This window comes from Ictidomys tridecemlineatus, chromosome 11 (assembly GCF_052094955.1).
Source record: "Ictidomys tridecemlineatus isolate mIctTri1 chromosome 11, mIctTri1.hap1, whole genome shotgun sequence".
Classification (NCBI taxonomy): domain Eukaryota; kingdom Metazoa; phylum Chordata; class Mammalia; order Rodentia; family Sciuridae; genus Ictidomys; species Ictidomys tridecemlineatus.
In genome coordinates, this window is record NC_135487.1 from 8,836,306 (window position 1) to 8,859,167 (window position 22,862).

At 40.5% G+C, this 22,862-nt stretch overlaps 1 protein-coding gene across 8 annotated transcripts in view; it reads left to right on the forward strand.

Annotated features, from left to right (window-relative positions):
• Prdm2 (PR/SET domain 2) overlaps window positions 1–22,862 on the forward strand; it is a 118,272-nt gene that overhangs the window by 19,421 nt on the left and 75,989 nt on the right. For 7 of the 8 annotated variants that reach the window (XM_078025320.1, XM_078025322.1, XM_078025314.1 and 4 more), the window contains 2 exons: window positions 10,392–10,509; window positions 12,434–12,537. In XM_078025320.1, the coding sequence (XP_077881446.1) occupies window positions 12,529–12,537 (9 nt within the window). In that variant the 5' untranslated portion in view covers window positions 10,392–10,509; window positions 12,434–12,528. Of the gene's footprint in view, window positions 1–10,391; window positions 10,510–12,433; window positions 12,538–22,862 lie in introns of those variants that run through there. The other variant, XM_078025319.1, reaches the window with a different exon arrangement.

Genomic DNA, 22,862 nt, shown 5'->3' on the forward strand with positions numbered 1-22,862 from the left:
TTGGGATGAGCCACCCATAGTTCCATTATCTCAGCCATCTTGAATGTCCCTCCACCTCTCACTCCCTGGTGCAGACCTTATCCCAGATGTGGTGGATGCCGCAGAGAGCTCGGTGGCAAAGCACTGCAGCCTGTGAGCTCACAGAGGGACAGGGGACAGGGACTGCAGCCAGGCAATTTCCAGTAGTGCAAAGTGCTGTGGTGGAGAATGGTAGGTCAGGATGGGGGAGGTTCTCTGGATTACACAGAGAAGGCTGTCCTAAGGAGATAACAGATAGAAGAACCAAGACTTAGGTGGTAACCATGAACTAGCTAGATATGTGAAGATCTAGAGAAAGAAAATTCTAGGCAGAGTAAATGCACAGTAAATACAGGGGTCCTGAGGTGGGAATGAGTTTGACTCAAGGAACAGAGAGGGCAAGCCAGGGGGTGGAGCTTGGCCATACTTGGAGCTCCATCTGACTCTGGGACAAGATGACATTGGTGAGAGGTGAGGGCCAGATTTATAGGATTTTAGGGCCATGGGAAGGCATTTATATTTATTATAAGTACAGTTAGAAGCTCTGGATATCGACATAATCTGGTTTCCATTTTTAGAATATCACTTTTACTGTGCCTTGGAGACTGGGTTGGGAGGGGGTAAGGACCTGGTAATATACTTTCCCATTATTGAGATTAACACCATATTTGATGACAGCTTCTTCAGTTGGAGAACTTAATGAGCTGCCAGCTTTTGAAAAGAAGGTATATTTTTTGTTTGAGAACTAGTTGCCGTTCTTTCAAAGATGGTATAAATGACTTTCTTTTCTGTGTCCATCTGCTTATTGTTATTGCAGTTAGATTCATTCCTTAACCAAATGCAGTTTAATGCTATTTCAGTAAAGTGAAGCTTGTTGGATTATTTCCCCCTATTGTTTCCCCCTATTGTATAGTAGCTTAGAATCTTGATTGTAAATCTAAAAAAAGAAGAGTTGTCCAAAGAGTTCTGGAATATTTTAATACCCTATGATTCTTGGATGTTCTTTGCTTATAGTAATTGCTATGGGATTCTTCTTAGCCTATTGTAGGGGCAGCCTCTTAACTTTCCATGAAGATAACTACAACATGTTCTTAATATTAAACGTTATTGAGTCTAACGTCCCCATCAGCCACTGCTTTTACTCTTCAGTGTTTTGTTCTGAAAGGTCTGTAACAAGCTAGATGCTTTAATTAAATAGTTAAAGGAGATATAATCATATCCTGTCACTATCTGGGTGAATTGTGTTAAGTGGAATATGAATAAAATGTGCTTATTCTTGCATTTTTTAAAAACCAAAAACATGAGTATGTGTTGCCCAGGTGAGGTATATGCAGCCTGTGTAACAGCAGGCAGGGCCAGTTGTGCTGTTCTGTGGGGCTGTCCTAAGCACTGTAGTGGACATTTGTCCAGTGGGATGGAGAGAGGGCCACGGTGAGGGAGTGGAGGAAACTGAGGCTACATGTGCTGGAGCTGAGTGGTGGGGGCTTGGAGAAGGGGTAGGTCGTGGAGAAGGTGTGGGGTCAGCTCCATGGGTTTTGTAAGGACCAGAGTAGAATTTGCCTGGGAGATGGCGGCCATTTGGAGGGTGTCGAGCAGAGGAATATTTGAGTCAGGTTGAAAAACTAAAACTTGATTAAAAAACTTGTTTTGTATTGCATCAGTATTTTTGTCTTTTAAACTATTTTCTTGGTTCACTATAAGTTTCATTTTAACATGATTTCAAGATAAGAACATAGGAATTATTTATTTTTTAGTTAGCAGTAAAATGTACCCATCTTAAGTGCCATAGCATGTTTGACAAACGTCTACATGCATGTCCACCGTCATCAAGTTACAGGACATTTCTGTTATCCCCCAAAGATCTTTTTGCCTTTTTACCACCCCAGACAACCACGGATGAGCTTTCTATGCCTATAGATTGGTTTTTCCTGTTCAAAAGTGGGACCATTTAGTGGCTGCTGTTCCATGTGTGACTTCCATTGATCATTATATTGTTTTTGAGATTGATTCACTTTCCATGTGTCAGTAGTTCATTTCTTGTACAGGAGCTAGTTTGGGGAGAACATCTGACCTTCTAATTAAGTAAGTTCATAAACAGAGCTTTAAGGGTTGGTGAACTTGGGTTGCTTTCTTTCATTTTGGTTATCTTCCTCCCCTAATCCTGAAAATAAACATATTGTAAAATAGTTGAAACCAAAAGCATATGCTAACAATATATATGTAGTGTTTTTTATAATTATAAATACAAAGTTGATTTTTCATATTTTTAATTTTTATTTTTTGCAGTACTGGGGATCAAACCCAGTGCCTTATGCATGCAGGACAAACATTCTACCACTGAGCTATATCCCCAGCCCTAATTTTTATTTTTTTATATTCTTTTATACTCTTTAATATAACAGAACATAATTCCCAGTGACTTTAATATTCTTTTTTAAAAAAATTGTTCTGTTTGGATATACATAATAGCAGAGTGTCTTGGCATATCATACATACATGGAGCATCACCTCCCATTCTTGTGGTTGTATGTGATGTGGAGTTACAGTGGTTATGTATTCTTATATGAACATAGGAACATTATCTGATTCATTATACTATCTTTCCTATTCCCATACTCCCTCCCTTCCCTTCATTCCCCATTGTGTAATCCAATGTGTTTCCCCTCGACGCCCCCTTATTGTGTGTTAGCATAGCATATCAGAGAGAACATTTGGCCTTTGGTTTTTTGGGATTGCGTAGCCCTGACTTTTTTCAACTATTTCAAGTAAGACTTTCAAGTAAGCTGCTTCCTATCTGTTACGGCTTAAATATCAATTAATAAATTAACATCCTGATTATTGATGGCAAAAATCTCATTTTGAATCATGTATTCTACTAGATAAATTAGCAATTTATAAAATCTGGGCCATTGTCTTTCTGCATCAAACTATTAGATTATTTCTGAAAATTTTAGGTAGGATTTCCTTAAATAACTAGGGGGAGCTTTTGGCAAGAAGGATTACCTTTTATGTTGTTCGGATATTAATACTGTGGAAGAGATATTTCAGGATAGCTCAGCTCTGCCTCCCCTTTGTGGTCTTTTGACTCAGTCTCCATAATTAATTTGGATTCAGCCACTCCAGCTCTGTGACCTTGGCAGGTCACCTGACTTCTTGGTCTTATCTTTCTTGTCTGTTAACTAGAGGCTACATGTACTTTTGTTTAACTGTAAAGGAGTCAGTTAACATAAATGAGCTCAGGCCAGTGCCTGGCATATAGGAAACATTGTGTAAGTATTATTATTCATTATTTTTCAGTCAGTAACCACATCCTGATTCTGCTATATAAAATGCTTTCTAACACTCTTAAGTCTTCATCCCACGCACTTCTTGTTTGAACTAGTACACAAACCTCCCAGTTGATTGCCTTGCTGACAGTTTCTTTCCCTGGCAAATCATTCCCCACCGGCCTTGAGTTCTGTTGTTACATAACACAAAACAGACTATATAGAAGCTAGAAAAGGGGCTACCACGGAGGGTTATCGAGAACTTCATGGGATTTGAAGTTGACCTAGTAGTATGTAGAGGATATTGACTGGTTGGAAGAATTGAGGGCCAGGAGGACCAGTGGCTGGAATTGTTAGTGAAAAAGCCTGACTAGTGACAGACTCCACTAGGAAGGAAGAGGACCAAGTCTAGGGGCAGTTAGGGGCCTGGGAGGAATCTTGAGTAAAAAATGGGGATTTTTCTGTGATTTCTCCCAGTAGAAATTTTTTCCTTAAATAAAAAATAGACCAGACGAACCCCACCTGAATTGGAGGGCTGTAGCCCCATGGTTTGCTTGGATGAAAATGACTTAAGAAATTATAATCCAGTCATCAGCAGTGGACCCTTAGGAGGCGGCATATAACCTCTACCTGCCCCAGCCCATTCCCACTCTGACTCCATTCCCGTCCAGCCTTCCTGCCAGCCTGAGGGCTGCAGGTGGCAGGAAGCTTGTCCTGTCACTTATTTTTTTGGTGGTACTGGAGGTTGAGCCCTGGGCCTCGTGTGTGCTGGGCCACACCACTCTGAGCTGACCCCAGCCCTGCTGCTCACCTGCAGTATGGCTGCTGTTAGTGGGATGCGTGCAGGTTCCCACAGCAGCTCCGGGGCCCAGCGTGTGTGAGTCCTGCCTCTTTTGGTTGCTGAAGGCCTAGGGGAGCCCTTGCCAGCCACGTGGGGGACAATTGGGTTGACTATGCCGTTTAAGGTTTGAAGAGTGGTGGTGGCAGTGGGATTGGAGAAGGGCACAGGTACAGAGATTTCAAAGGCCCTGATGCCTCCCCCGGCTTGGGTCCTCTCCCCAGCTCTGGTCCTCTCCCCGGCTGCCTCTCCTCTGACTTGGGACACTAGCGCCTCTTCACTGCTCTTCTTTCTCTTCCACTTGGGAACACTGTTTCCCGAGGCTCCCTTCTTACCTTTTCCCTCCTCCTCTGTTTACCATGAAGGTCCTCCTGCGGCCCCGGGAGCCCATCTCCAGTTGAGTCTGTGCACTGTTCAGCCATCCTGGTGTCCCAGACTGCTTTGCAGTTTTGACTGCTGGACTTTTGATCCTTCACAGCAGCCACTGCTCTGTGCATGGATGCTGGGCCAGGGCCAGGCACAGCTGCGGTGACACTGCGCTAGCTCAGTCTGTCTGAACCTTTCCTTCCTGAGAGTCCAAGTCGAAGCTTAGGAAATGCAAACTGCAGCGAGTTGAGGAAGTGCTGTAAGGACCTCAGGGGAAGTCCCCCAGGGTAGGATGGTGGGCACCTGCTTCTCAGAGGCCAAAGTGTCTTCTGGATAGAGCTGAGGGCTGCAATACCGATGCCAAGTAGCCCCTTTAGGTTCTGTGCTACCTTGTTGATGCCTCAGCCCCACGCCCCTGGGCTTGATTGCAGAGGGCAGCAACTCTCTTCTGTGTTTCTTTTGTTTCCCTGGAGCTCAGTCTGGGGCACTGAGCATAGACTATTGCACTGGATACTCTGAGACCATTGTGCTTTGCTGGGAGACCCCAGTGGGGCCCTTAGCAGCCTGCAGAGAGGTCTTTCTTAGTCAACTTGGCTTTCCTCAGGCGGCCTCATGTAGCTGAAGTGCAGCATCAGAACCGCAAAGGTGATTTGGTGCAGTATATTCAACTGCAGGCCTTATTTACAAATCTGACACTTAATTTAAAATACAAAATTAAGCAATCAGACATTTTATCATCTGGCGAGTGATGGTGCCATCATACATCATAGCTTCCAGAAAACTCCCTTCTACTCCTGAGAGTGGAAAAGGCAGGTGACATCTTGGTGGTGTTATAACAATACTTCTGACCTTGTGAACCCCCCAGAGGGTCTTCTGAAGCATCCCTGGATGATGTGGAAGAGACTCCACTGGGTTGGTGATAAAATGTGGACTCTAGACTTTAACTAGCTGGATTTTATGGGGCTGCTCTGGGTCTGCTTTCTGAGTCCAGACCCTGAGTCCTGACTGCCTGTGTTGGAATAACCCAGTGCTGCCACTTGCTTGTTGTGGCTGTGGACAAGTTTCAGTTTCCTCAGTAGAGTGGCAATTGTGAAAGTGTCTGTAGCACATGGTGATGCGAAGGCCAGACAGGCAATGCAGAGTGCTACAAGCATGTCTGGGCTCCTCTAAGCACCGTCGCTGTGCAGGTGATGCTTAACTAAAGAGACACTTCCCAGCCCAGAGGAAGCAGTGAAGGGTTCACTCCTCAGCTCCCCACCTGTCTAGCAAGGGAAGGTTGTCCTGGGAATGGTGTCACGGAAAGTGTCGAAGGACCTGCCACGTGCTCCCAGCAAGGTGGCATCTGGAGAACCACTTAAATGGTGGGAACAGAGAGGGTCCCCTAGGTGACACGTTTCATGACAGCTTAACCTTTGTGTCTCCACTGCCCAGCAGAGCCAGCCGGAAGCAGGCACCCAGGAAATATTTGTTAATGACTGAATGAGGGACTGAATGAAGGAGAATGGCTTGTGGCCATTAGTTGGGGAAAGGGGGGAATATTGGCTTTTCTTTGAGTTTAAGGTAGTAGGAAGTTGAAAATATGTATTAATGAGGTTAATTAATGCTTAACAACTAAGTAGCTTATTACATTAACTTAAATTGGACACATTAGGTTGGATGCTTACTGTTCCCTGTCGGTATCGATGTGTTTGGAGACTGTACTCATTAGGCATGAAAGAGTGAGGCCTCCTTGAGGGCTTTGTCACAGGGGAGTAGAGAAGTCCTTCAACTTACACCTCTGTCCTAGTTGTCAGTGATTTAAGGGTCTCTAAACCAGGAATGTGCCTGTATTAGGGCAGCAAGTCAGGGTGCCAGGAGAGTGGGTCACCACAGAGAGGTCCTGGGAGGCTCTGGAAGGAGCTCGGTGCCCCTTGCTGATCCTGGGCTTCTGTTCTCTGATGGTACACTCCTCCCGCTCACTCGCAGATAGCCAGTGGCCTGCAGCCCTGCTCTCCCTACCTCCCCTCTAGGTGCTTCTCACTTCCTTTGCTCTGGATGCTTTGGGTTTTCGTGGGACTGCTCGCAGAACACACCAGGCTCCTTCCTAACTTAGGATCTGGTCCCTGCTTTTGAGTATCCTCACATGTCACCATACAAGTCCCTTTTCATTTCTAGAGTCCTGAGCATGCTATCTGAGTGGCACCCCCATCCCTGCTCCAACACTGAGTCCCCTTTTCATGCTCGATTTTTCTTTTGATCAGGCATTGTGTGTGTGTGTGTGTGTGTGTGTGTGTGTATGTCTATGAGTGTGTGTTTGAGTTTATCTGTCTTCCTCTCCCAGTAACACATTTTTGGTCCAATTGTGATGCCCAGAACATCGGCCCCAGCAGGAATTCAGAAATCTATTAATATGTTGAGTAGGTATTGCAGTTTCTTTTACATAAGATCAATCTGGGAATAATTCCAGGATCAAATTATGACTCTTTAGTGCAAGAACCAAGATAACCCTGTATAGAAAATGATAGTGCATTCAACACCATCAGGATGTGCATAGAAAAGAGAGCCCAGTTTATGAGTGTATAGGGGAGAGGGTTTTTTTTTTTTTTTAAATCTTTTTTTGTTCCAAAGATTTACCTGTAAATTGTTTATTTGGAATTGAGAGCATACAACATTTTATAAAAAGGGATTTTTATACAGCCAGCCTTTCATATCCCTATAGGGAGGATTTGACTGACATCAGGTTGAAAATATTTGGAAAACAAGTTGCCTGTGTACTGAACTTGTTCAGATTTTTTTGTTGTTATTTTTCCCAAATAATATGCCCTAACATCTGTTTACATAGCATTTATATTTTATTGGGTGTTATAAATAATCTAGAGATGATGGAAAGTGTATGGGAAGATGTATGTAGTGTATGTTTCACCATTTACCCAAGTGACTGAGCATTTGTGGTCTTTGGCATGGGGGTGGGTATTGGAGCCAGTTTCTCACCTACAGAGGGACCACTATATTGACCCCAAAGAATACCCACCTCAAAATCAAGAATTCAGCCACATATGAAGAAAACACTTTCTGATAGATGACCCTGCTATTTTATTTATTTATGTCTCTTCCTTTTTTAATAGAAAAGTTTAAGTTAGCTTAAGGAATAGTATTTCATTTGAGTAACAACAAACATTTCAAGTCTGTTGTTAAGCATTGGGAACGCAGTGCTGAGCAAGACAGACACCATCTGTCTTCACGGCAGGCTCCCAGGGGAGGCACTCATTAAACACATAATTATACAAATAATTATTAAAATATGTAATAAGAACTATGAAAGAAAAATAAGGAAAGCTAGAAGGTGTTTCTTTATAGGCTGGTCATCCCACAACTTCCCCTCTTCTACTTCTCAAGTCATTACTTTTTCTAAGTAATGTTCCAGGGAGTTTGCAGTCAGATCCACTGCTGTGGAGAGTCCAGCAGCTGGGGAGGTGGGAGGAGAGGCCCAAGGCCACTGTGTCTGGAGTGGGTTGCTGTGAACTTAGGTTCCTTGTTATAGTTGAATCCTATTATTGTATGAGCCCATGTGAAAAATCATGGGTTGACCTAAACAGGTAAGCAAAGCCATAGGAATTTTCCTTTTTCTTGTTTTTGCCTGACAGCTTTGCTGAGGTTCTTTATATTCATAGGTGATTCAGAAGTTTTAGTCTCTGTGGTCTCTGTCTTGTTCTTGAGTTTCATGTCTCCTGTGGGCATGGCCATGTCTTCTGTAGGAAGTCTTCTGTTGAGTTTTCCATGCAAGTCTGGAAGTTTTAGGACAGAAATCATCAGATTATATTCCAGAGATTTAAATGCAGATCCCACAGTGGTTGTGAACTTGGGCTCCAGAGTTAGACAAGGGTTCAGATTCCGGCCTTGCTCGAGCAACTTAGTCCCTTTCCCTGAGTCCCACTTTCCTCTTCTAGTGTCAGGGGCAGGACGGGAAGGCACTGGTAGCACCTGTCCCTTGGACTGTTTGGGGTAAACTCCATCAAGCATGTAAGACTGTTAGCACAGGACCTCGCACCAAGGGAGTCTGCAGAATGTCGTGTGGAGCTGTTATTCCTGTTACTGTGGCAGCGCCTGAAAGAGGGCTAGCAGACGCTGTCCTTTCAGGGAAGTGCTCCTGGGGAGGGCAGATGGTGCCAGGTCTCTTTGCCCAGGATCACAGCCCAGAAAGGGGAAGAGAATTCCCTCTGTACTAAATGGCTTGGGTTTCTACGACTCTGGTTAGTGTTTGTTAATATCACTTAATTTTTCAATGTTATAATCATTATGTATCCTTGGATATAATTACCAACTTAACACCTTTTTTTCCCCCTTTGGAAAAACTTTATCCACATTTAAAAAACCCAGCTTACAGAATAAAAATGTAAAAACAGGGATATCATATTTAGAAGTGAGAAATGTCAGTCCTAATTTTATTCACAGTGTAGGTAATCTGAAGCCATGAGGCCATTTTCTGGGACAATTTGATTTTCCCAGGGTCTGGAAGGCCTGTGTAGGGTTTTGTCAAGACAAAGGTGGAGGGCTGGGGATGTGGCTCAGTGGTAGAGTGCTCGCCTCACATGTGAGAAGCACTGGGTCAGTCCTCAGCACCACAAAAAATAAATTAATTAAATAAAGGTATCGTGTTCATCTACAATTAAAAAAATATCAAAAAAAAAAAAAAAGACAATGGTGGAACCGGGCATTTGTGCACTGGTGTCTTGATCCTGCTCAAGAGGTGACCCTGGTCTGTGCACCCCTGCAGACTTGCTGGCTGTCTACACAGGCCAGGGAGCAGACCGTCGATATGACTGGGAGATTTATTTCTCGAAGCAGCTATTGATGTTTAAAAAAAGGTTGAGATATTGGAAATCTGCAAATTTGGATGATATTATTTTCTTGGCACATGAACATTCTTAAAAACTATAAAAGCTTCATTGTTGTTGGGAAAAATTAATCTTTTTAGCTTGGAACTTTTTTTTTTTTGCCTACATTGGCTCCTTTGAAAATCATTGAAACATTTCTTTGCAGTAAAATAAAATACTCATACTACAAAATTCATCATTCTTAGAAGGGGTGTGATAAACAAATCAGTTCTTTAGGGTTTATGTGGTACCAGTTACTAGACACTTGGTTTTCCATCAACTTAAAAATTATTTTTAAAGTAGTAGTCATGCTCTACCAGTTGGCGCAGATCTTTCCATACGTGTCTTAAATTATGATGAATTCTTCCAAACTTTGACAAGTAGTTGTATAAAATTCTCTATTTCCTAGTACCTTGGGATGTTGGGATGGCTTTACTGGTTAGCGGTTGGCATACAGTGGTCAGCTCCTGTTTCCTGGAAAGTCAGAGTTCCAGTGTGGACTGCAGGAAGAGTGCAGTGCTCCTGGGGAGAATATGTGAGTTGTGGTCAAGTTGGGTGTGGTCACTACAGAGATGCATGAGTGAGGCACTGGCAGATTAGTCAGGACAGGCTTTATGGTATGTATAGCTTTTACAGTTATTCTTTTAAGTGGGGAGTGTTGATTTTTATTTTCAAAATGTGCTTATAGCTACTGGTAACTTTTGATTTTAAATTAAGCTTAAGATGTATTTTTCTGTAGGATTCTGTTGCACTTTAGAAAGCATTATGGTGCTGAAGATTCATGTATTTTGAAAATGGCTGCAGTGGCAGGACCAAAATAGATCAACACAGATGTGCTTAAAGGTTGAGTGGTTTCCTTTGGGCACTAACAAATAGGCATCAGAGTTACTGCCCAAATGCTTAGCATCATTGTTTCGGATTTGCCCATTTCAGATTTCAGTTGTATTTTTGCATATTTACTTATTGGACCAGATAAAAAAACAAAATAAAACAAAACTCTACTTGTACTTTCTTCCTTTTGCTCTGATCCTTCTCTGTCTTGACTTGCAGAACGCTCCTGAGCCTTTGGCAGCTGCTGAGACCCTGGCTGAGGTACCTGAACACGTGCTGCGAGGACTTCCGGAGGAAGTGAGGCTGTTCCCATCAGCTGTTGACAAGACCCGGATCGGTAAGTACCGCATTCAGAGAGATGGGCAGCAGAGCAAGCAGAGTCCTGTGGGAGCAAGTGAGGTGGCAGGCAGCACACCCGAGGGTAGTGGATTTGCCCTGACTTAAGAGACATAGATTATTAAAAACAAAACTAGGCACACACCCACACCCCATCCTTGCTGACTCTTCCAGGCATCCCCTGCATCTCCTGGGCTTTTTCTAACAGGATGTGGTGTTCTCTTCTCTCTGTCTTCACTGTGGCTTTTGTATGATCGTGTTATTTTGCTTATTTCATTATTCTGTGATTGTCTTTACATCTGTCCCGGTCCTTGATTGTGAGTACCTTCATTTCTTACTTGCCTTTGTGTCTCCAGTACCAGCACTTTATGGACTCTCAGTAGATCTTTGAATGAATGACATGACCCCGGTGTGTCCGAATCTTCTGGTATGGTTTCTCATTGAATACAAACCAAGCTTGTGTGTATTGGGTTATTTTTATTTATTGAAGGCTAAGGAGGTAAACTTTAAAAAGCCAATCAAAATGTCTTGGACTATATCATGTTTTATCCCATTTTTTTATTTTTTAAGATGTACTTCTGATATTATAATTTATATAAATATGTAGTGAATAAATTTTTAATAAATGTTTTCCTAATTCTCATTGAAAATTTATTTGCTGAACAGTTAAGAGTGTTAATTTGGGGCTGGGTTGTGGCTCTGTATTAAAGCACTTGCCCAGCATGTGTGAGGCACTGGGTTCAATCCTTAGCACTACATAAAAATAAACAAATAAAATAAAGTTGTTCTGTTCATCTACAACTACAAACAAAAAAAGTGTTAATTTTGTATAAGTGAAAGGAATTAATAAAGCTCAGCATATTGTTTGCTAACTGCATGTCATCAAATACAGTTTATAGCCGACCTACAGAAAAGTGGAATTCATATGTCCTCGCAGGACAGGACTGGCCCACCCTCTACTCCATTCTGTACATAAGGACACTGAGGTTAGAAAATGAGGGAGCCTGTACAGAGTGGCCCTGAGTGCCAATTTTCTTGACTCCCAGGTTGGGCTCCTGCTGATTCACCAACTTGCATCCATTTGCTTATGATCTGTACACAGAAGATAGAAACAATCCTAGGCATACCTGGATGAGCATGCATTTTGATTGTTTGAAACTCTAAAAAACAAGTTGTCTCGGTAGCTACATTTTCAGGAAGTATAGCTAGAGAGAAGAGGTTTTCCACTGTAAACAAATGAATGTCAAATGAATGTAAAAAATATTTGCTTATAAAATTACATTTCTAATTCTTTATAAAAACAAGTCATGTTTAGTGGAGAAAATTTGAAATCTGTAGAAATGTAAAATGAAGAGTTTTTTTACTTACTTGCATTTTGATATTAGGGTTTGAACGTGGGAACATTTTACCATTGAGCCACCTCCCCAGTCCTTTTTATTTTTTATGTTGAGATAGGGTCTCACCAAGTTTCTGAGGTTGGAACTTGTGATCCTATTGCCTCAGCTTCCTGAGTTGCAGGGACTACCAGTGTGCACTGCCTTGACTGGCATGAAAAGTTTAAATTGTTTTAGTTTTATTCCATTCTAATATCTTTTCTCTTCAGTTGTGATTGTTTTCGAAGTGTTTGTGATTGTACTATATGAGTAGTCTTACCTGGAAAAATTAAATATAAAACTTTTTCGGGTTATAACACAATATAGGTTCTTTAAACCTATTTAGAAAATATTGAAAAGTATAAAGAAGAAAAATAAAAATCCCTATTGAGGATTTGATGTAATTTGATTTATCTCAGTTGATTTAACATTATCTTACTTTTAGGGAATATAGCTTTTTAACTGTTTCGTGAAATTGAATTGATTTCATTCAATGCTTTCAATCTTTAAAATAATTGCAATACATTTAAAAATATTGGTTTTATTTTCTAGGTGTCTGGGCCACTAAACCAATTTTAAAAGGCAAAAAGTTTGGGCCATTTGTTGGTGATAAGAAAAAAAGATCTCAGGTTAAGAATAATGTATACATGTGGGAGGTAAGAAAGAATTCTGGTTCTTTGTACATTTTAAAGACATCATGATCCTGTTCTCTCAGGTTTTCTCATTTTGAACTTAAAACAATCATTTTAATATGTTCTTTAAAATCAAGAATATTTTTATTAAAGAGAAAATGTGTTTCCTGGGTACAGACTTCTACTGATAACGTATTTTTGTATTTGAACCTGCTTGACTGTCCTCGACAAGAAACGTCAAATTTGTTTTTTATTTTACTGTCCAGGTGTTTTGCTTTGCAACTAAGACCTCAACTTCCTATGTGGTGGTTTTGTCACTTTACAGGTGTCACTAGTTATATACCATAAAAGACTCTCCAAGTGGCTGCAAAGAAAACACTGGTTACTCTATATTTTAGAAAGTAATTTTTGTATCCTTGGAATACTTAGAATTGGTTATATTTAGCACATGGCACACTAAAATGCATTTAATTTTTCAGAAGATTTTCATTCATTAATTTTGTGATCTCACAACAGTTCTGGAAAATAGAACAGGGCAAGAGCAGGCCCTTTTTAAAGGAGAACTAGCCAGGAAACAGGCCCGGGCTTGAGGAGTACAGATGCAGAGTCAGGAGCCATATGTCCTACCTTAAAGTGGGGCATTTAAATTGTTGTCTTTCATTGACTAGGCTCAGATCCTGCTTCTGATTTCATGACTTTGAGCAGGGTACCTGACCTCAGCAGTGAAATCCTCAATTTAAACAATGGGGATACTAAAAGAAATCACATTAGGATGGTTGAGAAGACAAAAATTTGTCAGTGTCATTCTGTAGGTATTCTGTGTAGGTATCTGTGTGAATTCTGCACTTACGTTGATTGTAGTTCAGACCAGTGCCCTGTTCAAGCTCTTCAGGTATTGGAGGGTTGTGCTGTGACTCCTTTAAAAGCAAGTTAAGTTTTTTGAATAAGCATTCCTATTAGGTTGTCTTAAATTGAATCACGTCTTGCTTCTCACATATTAACATCTGAAAGCCTGAAAGCAAAACATGGCTAGGAAATATTGGGCACTTCCTCCAGAAGTTCTAGGCACTGGGAGGCTTAAGGTGTGGCTGTTTTTTTAAGGCCATAGCAGTGTTCTTAACTTGGTCTGATGCTTCTCCATCATTTTGGGTTTGTTTCTTGTGAATCTTTTGTAATGCACCTCCTGAGAACTAACCCAGGGGCTTTAAGATAATTTGAGAGTCCTTGTGTTTTATCATTCAACTACTTCTGTGGTGAGATAATTTTGTAATTGTAGGAAAACTGCCCAGGCAAAAAAGTCTTAATTACTGAAGAGAGTGCCTGTCTCTTTAAAAATGTCATTACCAGTGCTCCAAAATAAACTGTACTTTTAAATTTTAAAAGTTTATCAAGGGAAACTAACAAACATGCTCTACCAGGTTAAACACTAATCTCAGTGATGTTAATGTCAAGGTACCAGCAAATGCTTGCTCTAGTTCTGTGTATGTAATGCCAAGTTTGAACAAATGCCATTCATATTAAGCTTAAGTTAAGGGCACCTATTTTTCCCAGTGTAACAATTTGTATTGTTAGACATAATGTGTAAATGATTACTCCTGCCTTTATGAATTTTGAGTTTGATTTGCACTGAAATTCATACATAGTATTGACTTGACAGTAGATTGTTGAAAAATTGTGATTTGGAACCATGAGATATTAGGGACTCACTTTCCACTATGAACTTGTTACTACTCCGTTGTTAATTTAAGGTACTTGTACTTACATACTAGTCATAGTTTGTAAATTCTTATAATGGTGCCAGGTCTCTTCAGTCAGGCTTAAGGATTTGGTTGTTAAGGCTGGCTTTCTTTTTCAGCAATTGAAATTGTAGGATCTCATTCACTTAGTTCCCACCATAGGGTGTATGTTTGATATAATGGACTTTAGGCCTCTTGTTTTTTTAAACTCTTTTAAAAATAAAGGTGTAGGGGTTGGGGTTACATGTAGCTCAGTTGTAGAGTGCTTGCCTAGAAGTGTGAGGCCCTGGGTTCGATCCTCAGCATCATATTAAGATTAATAAATAACATAAAGGTATTGTGTCCATCTATAACTATAAAAAATATTTTTTTAAAAAATAAGGTATATGTGTATATACACCTGCACGTGATATACAAGTATGCATGTGATGAACTATAGGAAATATAGGTTATAATGTATTGAAAAGATAAAAATGTAGTATTTTCCCATTTATTTATTCCAATTCAGGTCTTGTTCTCAGACTTGCATCAGAATGTCTCTGATGTAACAAGTGCTCATCATCAGACTCTTATCTTGGTATGCGTTCTTCCATCAAGGCTCCTTAAACTGGCTTAGAACTCTTATTTTAAAGCTAATCTAAGACAAAGTGTTAAATTGCTTTTCTGGAGCCCTTGATAATCTAACCTGGACTGTGTCCTCTAAGCTTTTACTGAAAATATTCTACTGAGTCAGAAATAACAGGAGAAAAGCTGTAGAGTATGCTCAGGGTGAATGCACAAAATAGGTGCTCAGAAGAGGAGAGTGCATTCTTCACTGTTTCTGGTGGGTAACTTCAGTGAACTGGCAGGCGGGGCTGTGTGCAGAACTCCTCCCAGCTACCCCAAGTGTTGAGCAATCTACAGTGTTTTGAAACCACTTCTGATAAAAGCCTTCCCACTTGACTTCTATGCTACTCAAATTACTTCTAGTGAGCAGAACTTTTGAATTGCTTGAATGAGAATTCTTTTAATATGTCTGTTTGTTAAAGAGACTTAATTTTTTACAGCAGTTTTAGTTTCACAGAAAAATTGACCTGAAAATATAGAAAAGTTTCTATCCTGTTCTGTTTCATGTTGCCATAATAAAATAACACAGACTGGGCAATTTATAGATGCTTTTTATTGGCTCACAGTTCTGGGGGCCAGGAGGTCTAAGATCTAGGGACTACATGCTCAAGGGCTTCTTGCTGCCTCAACGTAGCCAAAGGCATTGAAGGGCATTGAGCTCGCATCATCCCATCAGGCTCTTCCTCTCAACACTGTTGCATTGGGGATTGAGTTTCCAACACATGCTTTTGGGAGATGCTCTCAAACCTTAATCCCCACCCCCACATTCTACACAAGCACAGCCTTCCCCACCATGAGTACCTCACACCAGACTGGGCCACTCATGACAGTTATTGAACCTGCCTTGGCACATGTTTATCACCCAAAGTTCTTAGTTTATGTTAGGCCTCACTCTTGGTGATGTACATTCTAATAAGTCTTTTTTTTTTTTTTAACTTTAAACATTCTCATTGCAAAATCAATTAAAAAGTACAGAAAAATAAACAAGAAGGTAAAAATTATTTCATCTCCTGGCACACAGGTATAACCACTGTGAATGTCTTGGTGAACGTTCTTTTAACTCTGCTTTTCTGTCTGCTTTTTAAATGTCTCTCATATGGTGGGTGTATCATTACACCTGGCTCTTTTTTTTTAATATTTATTTTTTAGTTATCAGCGGACACAACATCTTTGTTTGTATGTGGTGCTAAGGATCAAACCCGGGCTGCACGCATGCCAGGCGAGCGTGCTACCACTTGAGCCACATCCCTAGCCCCCTGGCTCTTTTTAATAGTTTTTAAAAACCTTTCTTATGGATGAAATCTGATAATTCACTCTTTCTGTTTGTTTTATTCATTAGGCAAAATTTGAGTCAGGAGGATGAAGGGAAATAGTAGAATTGCATGTCAATTAAACTTGATAGAGAAATGACTCTGAGATGAGAAGACTTTAATTTTTTAATGAAGTGAAAACACTTTTTATTAGTCAGCACCATTACGATTAATTAAATATTAGCAAGTGTGTGGCATAAACCTTGCTATCTCAATTCTTTTAATTTCAAGTCACTTTTAAGTTAAAATTGCAGGGAAGAAGAAAGAGTCGAGAGAAGTCAGCTAGCTGATTCTGCAGAACCTTTTTTACAGAAAGGGTCAATGAGCCCTTACAGCTGCTTTCCAGCCTCTGAACCTGGGTCAAAGCAGCCTCCTAGGAAAGGTCTGGATCTTTGGGGGAGTCCAACCTGCCCCCTGTTTTTTAAGCCCTGGAGTTACTAAGGGTTTTTACATTTTTTAATGGTAGGAAAAATTCAAATGTTTTGTGACATAGGAACATTTTGTGGAATTCAAATTTTAGTTCATGAGTAAAGTTTTATTGGAACATAGCTCTGTTCATTTGTTTACATGTTATCTGTGGCTGCTTTTGCCCCATAATGGCAAAGTTAAGCAGTGGCAACAGAGACTGTGTCTGGCTTGCTAAGCAGAAAATATTTTTTGCATAATCCTCGATGGAAAAAGTATGCTGAACGTGGCTGGTGTGTGTGGAAGAGGAGGATAGGATCGATCGAGTGAGCTAGCGTGGAAGTGCCTGGTGTTAAACGTTCAGTGAGTGGTGCTGGGAAGTGGGATGGCTGCAGAGCTGGTTGTCATGGAAATAACTGAGCCAATCACATTCTTCTCAGGAATTGCAGGACAGATGAGGACATTGAAGTACAGAGGATTAATTGATATTTCTGAGCAAGTCAACTATGCTCAGATTGTCAGCCTGGTCTAAGACAAAAAGGAATTTCTCTTTGGGATCTTATTATTTACCTATTTAGTGCCTATCTGTTAAGCTTTTACCAAATACCAGGCCCTGTCCTAAGTTCTGGAACATAAGGCTTGGTGTATAACTTTTGTCATGTTATGAACTACTGGCGATATCTGATGACATGTTCATGGAATGAAGGACTACTAGAAATAACCTAAATTTTACCACAAATCAGAAATTCTTGACCTCCTGGCCTGCTGGATGTCTGTAAGCTGGTAACCCTGGAGTCACATCAGGAGCCACCTTTGGTTGCCTGTGCAGTTCTCTTCCCGTTGGCAAAGAGCATCCCGCAGATATGGCAGCACATCTTGGTGAGCACACATGTAGGAACAAAACAGTCACATCTCAGACCTCAAACCAGAGCAGAGTGGGAGGGGACCGCAGGGCCCCACATTTTCTTTTGAGGGCATGGCACTAATAATACTAAGGACCTCACATTAAGTCCCACCCTATCTTACAGGTTCACCACCTCTCAGTCCCACTAACCAGGGGACCAAGCCTTCACACATGGACCTTTGGGGAGACACTCTAACCATAGCACTCCCTGAAAGTCTCCCCAGAAAGTATGCACATGCACATGTACACAGAGGAGCTTGCGTGTTATTTCTAGGGTTCTATGGAATTCATAAACATCCTTGGCCCACAGGCCCACAGAGTTTCTGGCTTAAGAGTTTCAAGAATAAATTATTTTGTTTATCCAGGAGATATTGATTGAGGGCCTGCTATGAACCAGTTAGCAGTTATTGATCGTCTTTTGTGTTGATATTTTTCAGAACATTTGTGTAGTTGTAGTCCAAAACTTACTGAGAGTCATTTCAAAAGAGAGGTCCAGTCAGTGTGGCTTGCTCCATAGAGATGGATGTTAGACTGTGCATTAAGGGTCTGAAAGGCTAAGCTATTTACTTTTTAAGTGTGTATTTTAGAGTCCACCTATGTGAGTAACAGGCTTGTGGTAAAATGTGCAATGACTGACTGGATTCTCTTACTTCTTTTATTCCAGAATGTTCAGAACATTTCAGAAAATAGTGATACATTTGAGTAGTTCTAAGTCCTTGCCCTCTAAAAGCAATCTGAAGAGTGAAGTAGTTGATACCGAAGGTCCATTTTTGTATTCCCCAGAAAGTTACTTCTGTGGGGTGAAAGTTTTGTAATCCATAATAAGACCTGCAAATATCCAGCTCTATTATTGAAAAATGACTGGAATTTGAACATATTAAGGAAGTATGGTATTTTCTAGGTAGCAGTTTTAATAAATTCTCTTTATATAAGATATAACTTTTATTAAATGTTTTCACACCAAATTTAGGTTATCCTTTTATTTTCTTTTTCTTTATTCTCATTGATTTGCTTGACTGCAGATTGGAATATGTTTATGAAATTAGTAGTTAGACGATTCTGGCTCAGTTTAGAAATATTAGTTGAACCCAAACATTGAAGAAAAACATTTGATCATAGAGAATAAAAATTCTTTTTTTTTTTTTTTTTTTTGTAGTTGCAGTACAAGTGGGAAACAGAACTAGTCAAGCAAACTAGATCCTCAAGGAGATGAAATATGAAAAGGAGCCTTAGGCAGTGAGGGCACACCAGGGCCACTGAAATGGGGACCTGGTTTCCAGGAGATTCTCTGTCTCTTGGCTGATGTGTTGGCACCCCAGTTTTCCTGTGCTGCAAGGGGTCCAGAGAAGAGTGGAGGGAGAAGGCTTTGCTACTGCGGACTCTGACTCTGGGGAGCTGGTTCCCATGAAAATAGACTCTTTCACCAAGAGAGCTGATACAATATAAGATTTATTTGTTGCTTTAAATTCTGGGAGTGATTTCTGTCACAGTTAGTTGGTTCCTTGCAGGTAAACAGTTGAGGATGTGAATGATGGTATGTTTGCATAAATGAATGAGAATTTTTAAAATTTACAAAGTGAATTAATGCACTTAAAAAGTAACAAATGATAGAGTTTGCTGCACATCTTCTCTAAATGATATAAAAAAATAAATTTGAATGTGTATTTAAATCGGTATGTGTACTAAAGTTTGAGTTTAGATTATTTTATGATAATTTCAAAATGACCGGATTAAATTGAATGGAAATTGGGTGGTATAAGACTGACACTCCACAAAGTTGGTGCCTGCTTCCTGATTAGTGATGGAAGCAGAAAGGAGGTAGGCCTAGATAACATAGGAGGTCAGAAGCTCAAGGGGGTCTGTAAGGAGGGAAGACAGGAAGTAAATTGAGAGCGCCCCTCAAAACAAAAGGGAACCTTTCTCTCCATTCCCTTGTTTACGTACCGTTTTATTTTAGTGTAGGGTATAGGAAGAAATGAGGGGGCCAGGTTTGAACACTGGCTCTGATTTTTAGTGACTTGATTACTATAGTGGCCAATCCATTGTCAGTTTCCTCATTTATGAAAGGGACTTAGTATTTCATAGATTATCTTTAGATTCTTATGAAGGTTAAATAAATAACACATAAAGCCCTAGTCTGGTGCTTGGTACAGTGGCATTGATACTACATAAATAGAACTTTATTTTGTGAAAAGGGATTGTTTTGTGGATTCAGTCAGAAAAAAATCATTAATTGTATGTAATAACATTTCTCTTAGGATCCAGTAAGCTGAATATTTCCTGGTTATTGTAAAGATCTGGAAATAGACTTCTTACATGAAGCCTATCTTGTTTCATTTGTGGGTTTAAGTGAGGATAGAAGATTGTCCTGATTTTGCCTTGTCTTTGTCTAAAAGGAGGAAATTGGAGTTGGTTTTCCAGCCTAATGGCGGATGACACTTTTGAAGTCTAGTAATCTGTAGTTACATGAGGCAAAATTTGATCACATTTTGGAGGTAGGTTCTGTTTGTCATTCATTAAAATTAATTTGATTGGAAACCAGGCTTTGACCTACTAAGATGGGAATTGTATAAGAGCACATTCTCATCCCAGTTCCTAGGTATAAGATTAAGCTCAGGGGGGCTGGGGTTGTGGCTCAGAGGTAGAGCGCTCGCCTAGCATTCGTGAGGTACTTGGTTTCATCCTCAGCACCACATAAAAATAAAATAAAGATATTGTGTCCACCTGTAACTAAAAAATAAATATTAAAAAAAGATTAAGCTCAGTAAAATGAGAAAGCTATGCGCTGCTGCTTTTTAAAATCTGTGTGATGATGAGGAGGAGGATTTTGACTTAGGCCTTGGTTACCTTCATTTAGACTTAGGCTTTTGTTCAGAAGAGCATGTGCTCCTCCCATCCATCTCCCTCTTTTGCCATGCAGATTCCACTAAGTCAATGGTGGAAAGGTATAGACAATTCTTATTAAACAAGAAAAAAGGAAAAATTATGACTCATTTATTTTTTTAGAGAAAACCACTATTGTGTTTTCATTCATTAAGTTTTAAGAATTTTTTCTTATATATATTTATATGTTTAAGACAAAATGATATCATGTAATTGATTCTTTCTATAATAGCTTGATTCAGTCATCAATGTAATATGTATCTTGATAAATAGATTTCTACAATATCCTGTTATCTTTATTCTTTATTTTCTTTTAGTTACAGAAATTATGTATCACATTAAAAAAATTCTTGGGTATAGCAGTGTCTCACAGGAAATAATCCAGTTAATCACTTACATAACTTTTAAGTGTCTTCTTAGTACTCTTTTGTATGGATGGATTGTAGTTTTCTGAGCTGATTCCATATGGTTTTGTAGTAAACCACACTGCTGGGAACAGCCTGTACATAAGTATTGGTACAATTGCTCAACTGTCTCATTAAAATAAATTCCTCTAACTTGCATGCTGGTTGGAATGTGTATATATTGAAAGATTTTTTTTGTTAAGTGCTGCTAAAATTCCACCCAAAACAATTATACCAGTTTGTTCTCTGATTGTAAGCACTTGGGAGAATACGTTCATACAACCCTTCCAATATGTTTTTTTTTTCCCTTAAAAATAATTTTTGCCAATTTAATAAATGAAAACTTTTAATTTGAAATTATTTTTGATCATTAAGTTTCTTTTATGGTTTTTAGGCTATGTGTATTCCTTTGTGAATTCCTTGTTTTCCTATTTTAAAAAAATTGAAGTGTCCATCTTTTTCTATAAAATTAAGTATTTTCTTTTCACACACCAATGTGACTTAGAAGGTGCCTTAGTCCCCTTTGAAGCACAGGGAGTTATGCACAAAGAAAGAATTCACTCAACTGGAACAGCTTGCTTTTCACAAAGGTTTGTGCTGACCTGAGAGCTAGGAAGTTCCAGCAGAGCCGCATTGTGTGGGCAGGTGGATGTGGCTGCCTTCCTCCACGCTGTGGGATTGCTGGCAGCCGTGCCTGTCTCTGCAGTCCCATTGATCTATCTCAGTTGCTGTGCCAGTATGCAGGTGGGGATCCAGTGAGGCCCTGACGTGCATTTTCTCTCCGGTACCAGGGAATAATGCCTTGTGAGTTAGTGAACAATAACTGAGATAGATTGGTAATACTCAAGCACCACGCACCCCATTTTCCTTATTTTACTGTGCTGGCAGACATTATGAACATGTGTGTCTCTGAAACATTTTAAATGAAAGCAACTTTTGCTTTTTTAGTGTGTTAAGTGTGAATTTTGCATTGTGATGCAGTTTCTTGCCACATAGGCTACTCTATTTCAAAGGGGAGGAATGTGGAGAGGGAGTGTGACAGTGAGGTGCAAGGGAGCCTGATGCCACATGGTTACCCCTTGAGAGTGGTGCAGGTGGTTGCCTTCTGAGCAGGCAAGTTTTGAATCAGCTCACAGGGGGATGGCAGTTAAAATATGTACCTTGGTGCTTATGATGATGAAATAAACTGACTGCAGAGGGGCTTCTGCCACAGTCCCCACCACCCAGTAGGCGTTCATTGGATGGTGGTGGTTATGCACTCGGGTGGTCATTTATTGTTACCTTACTGTATGCCAGGCACTGGTTGAGGTGTTGGAGGCACTGGCACAAGAGAAAAGGCTGATGCCTTCTCAGGGTGCTGAGGCTCTAGTGGGAGAGACAGGCCCTGAACAAGGAAGTGAAGCGACAGATGATACTGCACTGCACCTAGCACCTGGAAGGGTAGGAAAAGTGAGGTGGAAAGACTGGGTGCTGAGGAGAGAGAGGGGTGCACTTTTACGAGGGTGGTAGGGGCGGCTCTGGGTCTTGGAGGTTCTGCAGACCTGGATTTAAGCCCATTTTGGCCGCAGTTGAGTGACTTTGAAAGAAAGTCATTTGACTTATGAGCCTTGGTTTCCACGTGGTGGAAGAAGTAGTAGTAAATGAGCCTCCTGGGGCTCAGTGAGGAAGCAGGAAGTGGGAAGCAGCGGAGCATCGTGCCTGATGAGCTCCGGCAGTTGCCCAGGAGGGTGGGTGCTGCACCCTGCTTGCCAGGCCTCCAGGACATCAGGTAGGGGCTGGTGCTTTGTTCTGGAAGGAACAGTGCAGCTATGGGTGGTGATTCACGTGGGAGGAGACGAGAGGAGGAGCAAGTGGTGGGAGTCATGGTAAGAGTTATTGTATGTAGATTCTTTTCTTTCCTCCTAAAAGGAAAATAAAAAACTTGTTCTTATCTCTCTGGGCTTCTCTTTCAGTGCCTAGTGGGTATTTTGCAGTTTAGTTTTGGTGAATAAAATGTGTACATGTATTGCATATATAAAAGTTAAAGTGAAAAATTGTTGAAAAATAGATGTTCTTTAAAACCAAGGAATGTTGCCAGGCGTGGTGGTGCATGCCTGTAATC